This window comes from Pleurodeles waltl, chromosome 3_1 (genome assembly GCF_031143425.1).
Source record: "Pleurodeles waltl isolate 20211129_DDA chromosome 3_1, aPleWal1.hap1.20221129, whole genome shotgun sequence".
In the NCBI taxonomy this organism is placed as follows: domain Eukaryota; kingdom Metazoa; phylum Chordata; class Amphibia; order Caudata; family Salamandridae; genus Pleurodeles; species Pleurodeles waltl.
Window position 1 is genome coordinate 151,347,390 of NC_090440.1, and position 13,276 is coordinate 151,360,665.

The window sequence follows — 13,276 nt, forward strand, 5'->3', positions numbered from 1 at the left end:
GAGGATGGAAGTGGATGCTTTACCAGTGCAGCTGAAGAAGTTAGGTATAATTGAGATTTTAAACAGTGTACGGGACTGGTTGTTTTGGTCACGTTTTAAAAGGGGAGCATGTGTATTCTTGCTCACCTTCACACTCCAAATTAGACCTTGAATTGGGCGTGTCATATTTCGGAGACCATAAATGTTCTTGGGTGTCAATTGCAGTCTATGTCCCCTCCTTCAGCTGAGCCTCTACGGCCACTTGCTCTGGACCCTTTTGAGGAAATAAACCCTGGGCAACACTCAGGGCAGAGTCTGTTGCCCTCAGTTCATTAAGAGCTTTGTTGACAACTTTAGGATGTTTCATATTCAGCAGGACAGATTGTTTTTCAATTTATTTTTCTTGCTCAGTCTCAGCATTCTTTCTTAAGCTCACAGGTTCAGGGAGATGAGGGTCGAAATGTGGCTTCCTCATTTCCCTTGTGGCGTTGCAAGCCTAATTGTTGCAATTGCTGCATTAGTTGACTCACTGTCACCACACTTTCTTATAGTGGAGACGGGGACTGAGAAGGTGAGGGCCGTGAAATATCAAAGAAAAAATGTTAGACTGATTAATTTAAGATTCGTCACAGGTCCGAAAACCGCGATTGCATTCGGCTTGTTGACTTCTGTGTAGTCTTTCTCCAAAGTCACTTTGTTCATTGTGACGTTTGCGGAGATCGGGATTGGAAGTTCCACCAGACCCACTGATGATGAAAAAATTGCTTCACCAGGATTCTTTAGGAAGCTAAATTTGTCAGGCACCTTTACACATTTTCAAACATCTTGGTCAAAGGTGAGATCGAGCTATGCCCACCTTGTGCTGTGTTAGACTTGGTGTTTTTTAGTGTAGAGATGAGTGGAGCTTCTTTTTTCTTCTTACTGCTGGCTGGGGAGGTACTCACATCCGCCCTGTTCTCATTTCCCTGAGAGGGACCTAAATGGGCTTCCAAATGATATATTAAAAATTCAGATCACCAGGAGAGTGTCCACTGTCCTTGTGTAACCAGTAGCGACATTTGTACTAACAATTTTGATCTCAGTGCATTATGTGAATCTGTAGGAGCTGCATTATGTGAATCTGTGGGATAATGCTGAATAATGTGATTTCAGAAACTGTACTGTTCTTTCATTAACCTGATTGGTCCAAATGATGGGGCCCTTATACAGTTCTATTAATGTATAGTTTTCATTGTTTTTTTTTTATTATAAGGGCAGCAGATTTCGGTGGGCTCACTTCCCTTGATCTTTACAAGGCAACACAGTGATAGTCTAACCTCTGATTTGTAACTTTGATTTATTCCTTAGAGCTGAACTATATCTGTTCCCCTTGTTTCTTGCATTTTGTTCTGAGACTAATTGAGTTGAACTATTTGATTTTGCTTTTTTTCATCTGAATCCTTTTAATAAACCTTAATAGTTTTATTTCAGATTCTTGTCTGGTTTTCATTGTAAAGCCCGACGAGTTTAACTATTGACTTGTAAAGTGCATGGAATTTTGTTGGACAGGTCCAGCGGACATATATGCCAACATTTTAGAACAATAAAGTGGGAGAGTAAAAAAAAAAAACAATCAGGAGAACCTATTTCCCTGTTCACGTCTATTGAAACAGAGACAATTTCATGGAGAAGACGGCCGAAATGAACAACTTGTGGTTTAAAAAATCGGGAGTCTCCCGCCAGAATAGGGTTTATTGGCATGTGGGTGTTAACACTGCTCCCCGTCCGTCAAATAGAGCTTTATATTAACCTATTCATAAATAGCTCTGATGTCTGCTAAATAAACTGTATCTCGCAAAGTAATGCAAAAAATATTTAATTGAATGAAAAACGTCGAAAGAAGAGTTCCTCCTCATGCTAGACTTTCTTCTGCAGTATCCGATTCCGAAAGCGGTTCCGCTTGGTAGGTCGTACGCATGCGCAGACTTGGGGGGGGGTTGAGAGGTGGGGGGTGGCGCAGGCGCGTTGCTCGCTCGGAAACTGATTGATGGAAGGTAAACGGAACACGGGAAGCGGCAGTGGGAGTGGTTCGCTTCATCGGGGCGTGGTCATGTGCTGCGGTGGGAGTGGCCCCGGGTGTTGTGGGCGTGTTTACTGCTGCGAGTAGCACAATGAGGGCGTGGCTCCGGTCCACTGACTTGCCGTGCGCTGTGAACGCTGTTCAAGGCGCTACAACCCTCTGCCCCCATGCTGGTCGCGGTGAGGCCCGGGGCCCACAGGCTCTGGGCACTGGGGGCCGGACTGGGCCTCACTCTCGGGCTTGCTGTCGGCAGCAGCGGAGAAACACCAGACCGCGAGGAGCCGAAGGCCTTCAGCCGAGCCATCGAGGCAAGCAGGGAGCTGGTGCGGAGAATCAGGGTGAGATTGGCAGGGACGGGCCATCCTGATCACTTACTGGGGTGTTAAACACACAGGATCTCTCGAAAAATGGTGTTATTCAACCTTTCGTCGTCTTCTGCTTCAGCCACCCTAGTGCTTAGTGGCAGATTTAATCTCCACCGTTTTTTTTCTCTAAATCACCTTGTTTTAATTATTGACTTGCTCCGGTCAGTGCGTTTCTGGAAGGCGTGAGTGTTGCGGATCTGCTCTGAGAATCGGGGCAGGATATGGATCTACAGAAGAAAAGTTGGATGGGTGGGGGGGTGAAGGTGCTAACCAGCCTGATTTAAGCAGGCAGGCTACTGATGTCTGCAAAACACCAGCCTGCAGGTTTGTTTGTTTTCTTAGGTCATCCTACTGCTTTTGGGACAGCTGTGGATTGAACCTGTGAAGAGGCAAATCCCATTACTCCGGGCAGGAAGAGATTTATCAACAAGTCTCTGAAAAGCACCCTGTTGTGAAATGCAAGTATTGCAGCACTGCTGAGTTACAAACAGTATATGCACCCGACAGTCTTAAGAAATGTGTTAGCGCCCTTTATACGGACCACAGTGCACACGTTACCAGTTTATCATGGGACTTAGGGCCAGATGTACGAAAATGCAATTTTGCATTTCTTAAGTAGCCACTTCATAGAAATCGCTAATTAAGAAATGCAAAATGCAATGTACAAAGATACCGAATTCCTAATAGCGATTCATTGAAAGTAGGAATCCCTATTAGGAAATCGCTATTAAGAAATCTCATTGCATTTGAATCAATGGGCTGGTTTTACATGTCCCAAATAGCGATTTCTTATTAGGAAATCGCTATTGATGAAATACAAAACCAAGGATAGCAATGGGCAAAAGGCACCCCTTGGTGCACCTCAAAAACAGGGGTGCACCTGGAGAGCACATATGTGCCCAAGGGGCATGTGTCTGCTCTATTGCAATTAAAAAAAAACACTTTTGGGTGCTTTTTTAAAATAGCACCTGGTTACCATCAACTTCGAGTCGATGGTAATTGCATCTCCTAAATGCCCAAGCTGCATTTAGGAAATGCCTGGTACATCAGAATAGGACTCTAAATAGGTAATCCCTATTTGCAATTTCCTATTCTGGGAATCACAAATTGCGATTTCTACACGGTAGAAATCACAATTTGCAATTAGTTAAAGGGCTTTGTACATAAGAAAAGCCCAGCTTGCATTTCTTAATTGCCCGAAATAGCGATTCGGACCATTAAGAAATGCAAACTGGCGTCATACTTCTGGCCCATTGAGTCTTATGATCTATGCTTCACTTTCTCTGTAAGGTTATGCAATTTTGCAGAGCGCAGTATCACCCTGGAGGGTATCTGGCCGCTGCGTAGGTGGGAGTCTAGCCACACCTAGGGTCTAGTGGGACTACTCAAGAAACCAGGTCCTCAGCTTCTCGCTGAGCCTCTTATGTGTAGCGTCAAGTCACTGCACACTTTAGTAGCAATGTATTGTGATTTACAGTTTTCTTGGAGACCTTGTATCGCATTTGGAAGGTTTTACGCACCAAGTCCTTCCTTGGCTATCGCCTGCCCTTGTGCTTGTTTTGATTGTGATGTCCAAGTCAAGTCTGAATTTTTTTTCTGGCCCCAAGCAAAGTTTACATGGGGGTTCATAACATAGTAAACAGTCTAAATGGTGGCCTCTAGTGTATTCTGTATGCTGACAGCTACGTCTAAATTATTTATTTCCATTTACAACCACCGACGAGCACCAACCATAGCCAGTAGTTCACCATTGTGTTAGTGCATTTTTCTAAACTGTTAACATATGGGTGATATACGATACTGCCTGGAATGGCATGTGCAGTCACTTTCCAGATCATACAGCATTTGTATAGCACTTGATACCACTCCTGATAAGGCTGCAAAGTGCTACAATTCTATATGTTACATTTTTGAAGTGCATTGGCAGACTTCCACCACTCCCAGCAGAAACTGGAACCACATAGTGAAAAAGGATCTCATCCTATCTCTAGAGACATGTAAGGAGAAACTTGAGGGAAGTCCTGGGCAGCAAGTGGCAGTCTTTGACTCATGGGTTAGGGAAACAATTGATATAGTAGCACCTTTGAGGGAAACCAAATCTTAAATCTGGGGAAAAAAATCTGCCCCATGGTACACCCAAAGAGCTTGAGATACTCTAGAGGTCTTGCAGATGACAAGAAAGGAAATGTAAACTTGATCCGGGACCTTTTGAAAGAACGAAACTCAGAGAACTGTGGGGTACTTACAAAAGTGCAATAAAACATACCAAGTCATGTTATTTCTCCCAGAAAATCAGAAATGCAGGCAACATCCGAAAGAGCTGTTTAACGTTGTAAAGGACCTAGCTGCCCCTATCAGGAGCTAGAAAACTGGCAGAAATTCTGCAACAGTGTAGCTACCTTTTTCAAAGACAAAGTCATGAAGATATTTGCTGAATTCTCAGCCCTCACACTGGCCCCAGGAGTACAGGATTCGGAGCTCAATGATAAAACAGCTGGGGGTGCGACTCTGAGAAAATTGACACCCCTAACACCTACCAAAATCATCTCTTATCTGGCTAAGATTCACTCGGGTTCCCCCAACTACCACTGTCCCCCCAGAGTAATGTAAATGGTCAGTGAATGCATAGCAGTGCTGTTAAAAAAGATCTATGCAGAAATATTAGAATCAGGAAAGATTCCCAACACCTGGAAAGAGTCTGTCATAATGGCCATTTAAAAAAAAGCCAGGAGGAGGTCCAAAAAAGTTGTGTCCAATTGCTCTCCTACAGATGCTGGCTAAATTGTTAGAAAAGCACATCAATGAAGAACTTGCTACCTTCTTGCAGGCACATGACCAACTGGATATCTCTCCACATGGATTCCGAAAACATCATAGCACTGAGTCCGCCTTGTCACCACTGATATTATAAGAAAAGAGGTAGATCAAAAGTGATGCACTATTCTGATTCTAATAGATCTGTCAGCTGCATTCAACACTATATTGCCCCAGATACGGAAACACCACCTATCACAGGGAGGTCTTGGCTTTGAGCATCATGGAGACATTTCTCCAAGAGAGAATACGGTCAGTTAAGTGCGGGGACTTCTGCTCAGCTCCTTACAAACTCCCCTGTGGGGTTCCCCAGGGATCAACCCTGAGTCCGACCTTCTTTAATTTGTATGTTGCCCCTCTTACTAAATTGGTTCGATCTTTTGACTTCTAGGTGTCCTCATATGCTGATGACACCCAAATTATTGTTACCATGCAAGACGGCGTTGGCGTAGTAATCACAAGTCCTAAAAAAGCAAAAGACAAAAAGAGGGGCATCTGATTGGCTAATATGCCACACAATGAAAAAAAAACAAGTTCATAGTCTTTCAAAAACTAGGAGCCCATCTTTTGGAGCTCACCATCTTTACTGAGACAGAGAGAGACAAGCTTCTCCTCTAGCCACAATGTCCGCAGGATAATTTTGACAGAGTTAGCAAGCAACATGATCAAGTTTAGGGCAATCATCTGTCGTGGTAAAGCAAGAAGATGATTTATTGGAAGTCCAACAAATTCATGGAGGGCAAGGCCTGATCATTCTGTATGAGAATCACTAGTGTGGGAATTTATGTGACTAGGAGATGCAGCATGTCATCTCTGTATGTACTCTATTAGAATAAGTGGAATGATCAAGCAGCTAGGAGTCATGCAACAGAATGAGTATTCCCGAGCGGAACTAGAAAAAGATCAAAGGGATGGAGAGCGGGAGAAAACGTTTCCACCGCAAATACTTCTAGCAGCAGAGAAGGTAGAAGACCCAGCGTTGCATATCTTTGCAACAGACTGCAATACGTGTAAAAAAGAATATATATATATTTCGATGAGATGAACAAAACCATCATCTCTGGCACTACGAACCAGCACTTCTTAAAAATACCACAAGGCCTTCTTCACAAGTTTGAAAAAGTGAAGAGGAGTCCAAAAAGTTTAGAAAAGTAATTTAAAAAAAAAAGTTGAAAAAGTTACCATCAGTTCTCTTTCTCTGTCTCTTCGCATCGCACTCTTCTCAACGCCTGTTGTGCATGACCAAAGGTCGTAAACAGCAGAAATAGCCACCGAGCGTGGGTTAGACCAGATCTTGCATGCAAAACCATCTGCACATGGCCCAGGGCTGTACGCAGAGGGGATGGTAATTACGAGCCAGCAGTCTTCGGTCTCTCTTAAGATGTGTCTATTGGGTAATAATGTGACCCGTTTTTTTTCAGTGTTTTGTATCACCAAAAGACTAGTTAATCAATAAACTATTGGTGTGTGTGGTTTTGTATCACCAAAAGACTAGTTAATCAATAAACTATTGGTGTGTGTGGCTTTGCATTGACAAAGACACTATACTAAGAGTCTTTGCTCATGTCTGGCTTTCTACAGATCTTTCGAAGCACCCAGAGCCTGTACATGGCTGTACAAGCCTGTACAGAGGTGTAGTAAAAGACTTTGCAGCAGATGAGAAATACATTTGGAACTTGTCTGATGGATGAAGTGCAGTGGCAAGCCTTGCAGCACGACAAGCTTCTTTTTGGGCATGCAAGTGGTTGCCCACGTTGCTTCCGGCATGTAGGTGTAGACCAGCATGCAAATGACACCCAACTTCAGTCAGTGAAGTAAATTATGGCGGGATCAGTGAGGGCCTGCTGGGCTGAGGGATGTAAAGAGTTGAGAGCAGATCTTTACAGGAAGCATGCCAGGAAGGGCAGTATCGGACCTAAAGTGGGGAAAACCGGCATGGCCTGGGATCACATTAAAGTTGCATGACAGTAAACTCTGGCCAATACCTCTGTGCAAGTGAACTCCATTAAGACCAGCAGTTCTCCTTCAGTGGACTCACTGGCAGTACCACTGTACAGAATGGTAGAGAGCAGGAAGGACGTCTTTGGTCCAATTATATGTCCAACCACAGAACTAACTAGTAGTTGCAGAATCCAGTTTTCCTGTGGGAGGGGGCACATATTATCATCAGTCCACAAGTATTTGATTTGCTAATCAGTTCTTCCTTACTTTTTCATAGTTTTTTTTCCCTACTCAACAAAAGTATCACCGAATGAAAGCCTGCCTAATACAAAGTTGAGAAATTCTCAGAAATGATTGTAGAAGGATTTTATTGATGATTGGTACAGATGCTGTTACTTCTCTCCATGACGTGATTATTGCACTGTAAATATTTAGAATTCTTTCACATCTGAAAGAATCAAGTTTTATTTTCAATTATTAGATTATTATAGGGTTATAAGTACAGGGAGTGCAGAATTATTAGGCAAATGAGTATTTTGACCACATCATCCTCTTTATGCATGTTGTCTTACTCCAAGCTGTATAGGCTCGAAAGCCTACTACCAATTAAGCATATTAGGTGATGTGCATCTCTGTAATGAGAAGGGGTGTGGTCTAATGACATCAACACCCTATATCAGGTGTGCATAATTATTAGGCAACTTCCTTTCCTTTGGCAAAATGGGTCAAAAGAAGGACTTGACAGGCTCAGAAAAGTCAAAAATAGTGAGATATCTTGCAGAGGGATGCAGCACTCTTAAAATTGCAAAGCTTCTGAAGCGTGATCATCGAACAATCAAGCGTTTCATTCAAAATAGTCAACAGGGTCGCAAGAAGCGTGTGGAAAAACCAAGGCGCAAAATAACTGCCCATGAACTGAGAAAAGTCAAGCGTGCAGCTGCCACGATGCCACTTGCCACCAGTTTGGCCATATTTCAGAGCTGCAACATCACTGGAGTGCCCAAAAGCACAAGGTGTGCAATACTCAGAGACATGGCCAAGGTAAGAAAGGCTGAAAGACGACCACCACTGAACAAGACACACAAGCTGAAACGTCAAGACTGGGCCAAGAAATATCTCAAGACTGATTTTTCTAAGGTTTTATGGACTGATGAAATGAGAGTGAGTCTTGATGGGCCAGATGGATGGGCCCGTGGCTGGATTGGTAAAGGGCAGAGAGCTCCAGTCCGACTCAGACGCCAGCAAGGTGGAGGTGGAGTACTGGTTTGGGCTGGTATCATCAAAGATGAGCTTGTGGGGCCTTTTCGGGTTGAGGATTGAGTCAAGCTCAACTCCCAGTCCTACTGCCAGTTCCTGGAAGACACCTTCTTCAAGCAGTGGTACAGGAAGAAGTCTGCATCCTTCAAGAAAAACATGATTTTCATGCAGGACAAGGCTCCATCACACGCGTCCAAGTACTCCACAGCGTGGCTGGCAAGAAAGGGTATAAAAGAAGGAAATCTAATGACATGGCCTCCTTGTTCACCTGATCTGAACCCCATTGAGAACCTGTAGTCCATCATCAAATGTGAGATTTACAAGGAGGGAAAACAGTACACCTCTCTGAACAGTGTCTGGGAGGCTGTGGTTGCTGCTGCACGCAATGTTGATGGTGAACAGATCAAAACACTGACAGAATCCATGGATGGCAGGCTTTTGAGTGTCCTTGCAAAGAAAAGTGGCTATATTGGTCACTGATTTGTTTTTGTTTTGTTTTTGAATGTCAGAAATGTATATTTGTGAATGTTGAGATGTTATATTGGTTTCACTGGTAATAATAAATAATTGAAATGGGTATATATTTTTTTTTGTTAAGTTGCCTAATAATTATGCACAGTAATAGTCACCTGCACACACAGATATCCCCCTAACATAGCTAAAACTAAAAACAAACTAAAAACTACTTCCACAAATATTCAGCTTTGATATTAATGAGTTTTTTGGGTTCATTGAGAACATGGTTGTTGTTCAATAATAAAATTAATCCTCAAAAATACAACTTGCCTAATAATTCTGCACTCCCTGTATGTACCATTTTACATTTATTAATTTGAACTCACATTTTGCTGCCTATTTTTAACATATATTGGAACGCTGCAGTCATAGGCGCTGTTACATCAATAATCCATGAAGGACCAAGATTTGGTAAATTTGTACTTCAAACATTTTTTCCAGAACTGTTTGTGTGACTGTTTATTCCTCTTGTTGGAACTTGTACAAGTGGTTAAATATATTGGGGTTATAACATAGCAACTGTTTTGTTAGAAACAGATATGTTTTAAAACCTATTAACAAAAAGGAGTTTGAATGCATGCATTTTCTTTTCAGCTCTGCACTGTGCCACGTGGGTCTTCCGTTCAATTTAGTTTAGGGGTACACCACTTGACCTGTCTGCAGCTCGTGTGTGGGCTCCTGCAGAACCTCCCTGGGTACCTCATTCAATATGGAGGTCTCACCAGTGTAGTTACAAAACAGTCTTCTTTGATGCAGGGATTCCACTCACAGTTCTGTGGCCAAGGCCGTTTGCGGTAAAGTGGAGGAGATGTGTGGTCCTTGTACAAAGGCCTCAGATTGAACAGACAAACCTACAGGTGCATGTTCAGCTGAAAGATGAATCATTATGGGGCATGATCACACTCTGAGGTGCTGGGAACAGACACCTACTTACTATCTGTGTTTGTTTTCTCCACACTAACGCCAGCCAAGGGCATCCCTCCATATGAGCAGATTAAAGCTTCCTCCCTTTTTCAGAAGTTCATTATTATTGTGAAGCTACATTTGTGGGTTAGACTGAAAGCAAATTTTCCAGTAGCACCAATGAGAGTTATGTTGCTGACCAGGGGGATTGGCTGTGCTTTACCTCTGAGGCTCTAGCTGGTTTCTCACTAGTCGCTAAATGGGTGGGACTACATTGAGTTTAAACTAGGCTGCCCTGCGGGTTTCATTGATGATACAAGGACTGTTAAGGTTTCATTGTAATTATGACTCTTAGATGGCCTAGCAGGCTTGGTTCTGAGATAAGAATACTAGGCCTTTGCAAGATTTTAATGACATTACCAGACAGGGATGGATTTGTGGAGAAAATAGCTAGTTAAGAAACATTCTATTTCCAAATCAGTCTCTGTCTGCTGTGTCACAAGATTGTTTTTTCGCAAGGTATGCCCCGGTGTAAAGAAGTAATGTAAAATACTAGAAAAACATTCCTCTCACTAATCGCCTCGTAGGCCTATACTTTGTATGCAGGAAGGATTGGTGTGACGCCAACAATCCAAGATTCGTGGACTGAAATCTTTGGACATGCCATGAGGCAACCTGATGGCTATGGCAGAGACTTGCATCGTGGCTGCAAACATTTCATAGTTACTGCAATTTATTTTCCTTTATGCATTTTAAAGTATATTTTACCCCATGGCTTTGCATGATGCTCCACCAAGCCTTTGGGCACTTGAATATGATGGTTGTATTGCACTATTTATGAAGCAGCATGCCTCCTTGCACTGATTGCGCAGCCACACATGCAGGATCTAGAACCAATGAAGAAACGCTTTTTTAAAAAGGCCATACTATTGGCTTTGCCAATGCTCGTTTTCTCTTTCTTTCCAGGTTGAAGTTGGAGCTCCCGGCATAGTTGTTGGTGTTTCTGTGGATGGAAAGGAAGTGTGGTCAGAGGGTAGGTGTACGGAATTTTTGTGTTGTTTTTTTACGGCACTTTGTTTTCAGAGACTATGTTTAATTTATTGTATTGTCTACGTTTTGCAGCTTTCTTTGCCCAACTCATTGTGTAGTCATAAAATCTTGTACAATATAAATCAAACAAGAGGGCGGTCCCTCTTAGCTTACTGATTTATTAACTGGTATTTTGTTATAAATGAGACCTTGGTTATTCACCCGACCCTTTGCTCCTCTATCTGCAAATGTGGTGCTTGTGGTTTGAGGCGTGCCAAACCTAAGTATCTCATTCACTGTGTGTTTTGGGCAAGTTTAACCAAAACCTTCATTGAACACACACAGTTGGCTCGCCCTGAAAACATAGTGCATCTCATGTGATGAAGCTTCCTCTTGGCAACACCTAATCCCAGCATTTGCATTCGAGTTCTGTTCTTTGAATATCTGTGAAAGTGTCTGTGTGGGGAAATAGAATTTGATATATATATTTTTTTTTTTAAAGTTTGAGAAAGCATCTTGGTCTAGAACAGAATCTGTAGAGATCTGGCCAGTGTCACATTTTCAGGCTAGCTATTGAGTATGTAAATTAGTTGCATTCAGATTTGTTCTCTGTGTGCTTATCTCAAAATAATATGCTTAAAATCTGAGGTGGCTTAATCAATACTATTCCGCTCTCGGTGGGTATCAACTTGCAACCACTCCACTGAACGCTCTGATTGCTGCATATTGACACGCACCATATACATCTTTTTAGTAATGTATGTGTTGGGTTAATACGTTTCAGTGTAAGTCGACTCCTATTTGGGAAGTGCAGTTTATGTTAATGATTGTGTAATGTTGAATTCCTAGTGCTGCAGGACAGGTTGGAAATGTAAATTATCAATTTGCAGGTTGTTTTGGGATTAAAGTGTGAGCATTTACTTTCAACTCTATATGGAGCCTACTTTAGGGAACAGAATGTAATACCCATCTGCATGTTGTGTAGACACCTCTGTTGTGCATGGCTGGGTGTCGAAGATGTGTGGAAAAGTAGTACCCTGTCACGGCAGAAACGTGTAGTACATATGTGTGTTAGCAGGAACTAGAGAAAGAACACTAGTTGTTGTTAAAGGCAGGAGCTGTTGTTAAATGTTGCATGCAGGGAGTACCCATGGTATGTAAAGTTAGGGATGTACTACCCTGTTGTGAGAAGTTGCATGGGGAAGCACCCTTTTGTGTGCTTAGTTGAGGAAGAGTACCCCATGGGTGCAGTGTGGGAGAAGACAAGTGGCATGTTGTCTGAATTTGTAAGGAGATGTAGCCCTTGGAGTAAAAATGTGGGTAAGTGTTGTTTCCTGTGATGTTGTGGTTGATAGTCCCAGATTTTGTCCGAGTGTGTTCTGCGACCAGTCGACATCCTGTAAAAATAGTAGGATTTGACAAATGTGTGGCACAGGAGGTAGAATACATTTGTGGTTGTTTTGTAGCTGTAGTGTGTTTCAGGTAAGCACGCCCATAGTCTCTTACATGATCTGGAGGCAGTAGTTGTCTTGCTAAACTACCCTAGTGTTTGTGTTATGTTGTGTCAATTTTTGAGTATGGATCTACTGGAAATTGGCTTCATTTTGCTTGGAAGACTTCTCAAAGAAGTGGCATTGAGAGCAGATGAAGTGCTTCATTCTGGCTGGCTCTTTGTCGTGTAGATTTAGCCAGCTAGTGTGACTGGGTGTTAGGTGTGTTGGAGTGCTGAGGTGCCTTTTTTTGTGTGTTGTTTGGCATTGCTTGTGTGTTGCTAGAAAAAGGCAGTGAAAATGCGAGAGTTGTTTTTGTCTGTGTCACCTGCATAGTTTTGTGGTGTGATGTAGAAGTCTGGGGACTTTGTGCACGAACGCTGTTGTGAGGTACGTTTTTGTGTTGGAGAATGGTCAAATTAATTTTTAATTTGAGTTTGGTTAACCTCCCCCTTTATTTTTATTTGTGTCTTGAATGTGTAGACTTAGGGATAACAGGGAACACTTTTGTTGAAGGAAACTGATAGATTCCCAGTTCTGGCTTTTGCATGACTGAGAATCTTGATTACATGACCTGCATTCATAAATATTGTATGAGGTCATTATGTGTGTACAAACATGTGGTAGGGTCTTATGTCCAAGGTGGTCTCAAGACTTGCATGACTTCTACCACTGCGCAGTGGTAGCGGAGATGTGGGAGTCTGAAGTCTTGCCATGTCTGTGTGGGCAATGTAGGGATTAACTGGTTGTCGTGGGGTGAATGTGTAAGCTAGATATGTTGGAGATTGAGTGATTGTAAATGGTTGGTTCTGTGCGTTATGCATAAGGTAGTGGGTGTGTTCTTTTTTGTGTTGTTTGTAGGAAAGGGAGGTGTGTAGTATTCTGTGCCCCCATTGCCTGCATGAGCCGGTGTCTGGAATGCC

At 42.6% G+C, this 13,276-nt stretch overlaps 1 protein-coding gene across 3 annotated transcripts in view; it reads left to right on the top strand.

The window, feature by feature from the left end:
* The first annotated feature begins 1,938 nt into the window (after positions 1-1,938).
* LACTB (lactamase beta) overlaps positions 1,939-13,276 on the top strand; it is a 118,983-nt gene continuing 107,645 nt past the window's right edge. Inside the window, exons 1-2 of one of the 3 annotated variants that reach the window (XM_069222004.1) lie at positions 1,939-2,376; positions 10,801-10,867. In XM_069222004.1, coding sequence (XP_069078105.1) covers positions 2,206-2,376; positions 10,801-10,867 — 238 coding nt within the window. In that variant the 5' untranslated portion in view covers positions 1,939-2,205. Of the gene's footprint in view, positions 2,377-10,800; positions 10,868-13,276 lie in introns of those variants that run through there. The other 2 variants (XM_069222002.1, XM_069222005.1) reach the window with 2 other exon arrangements.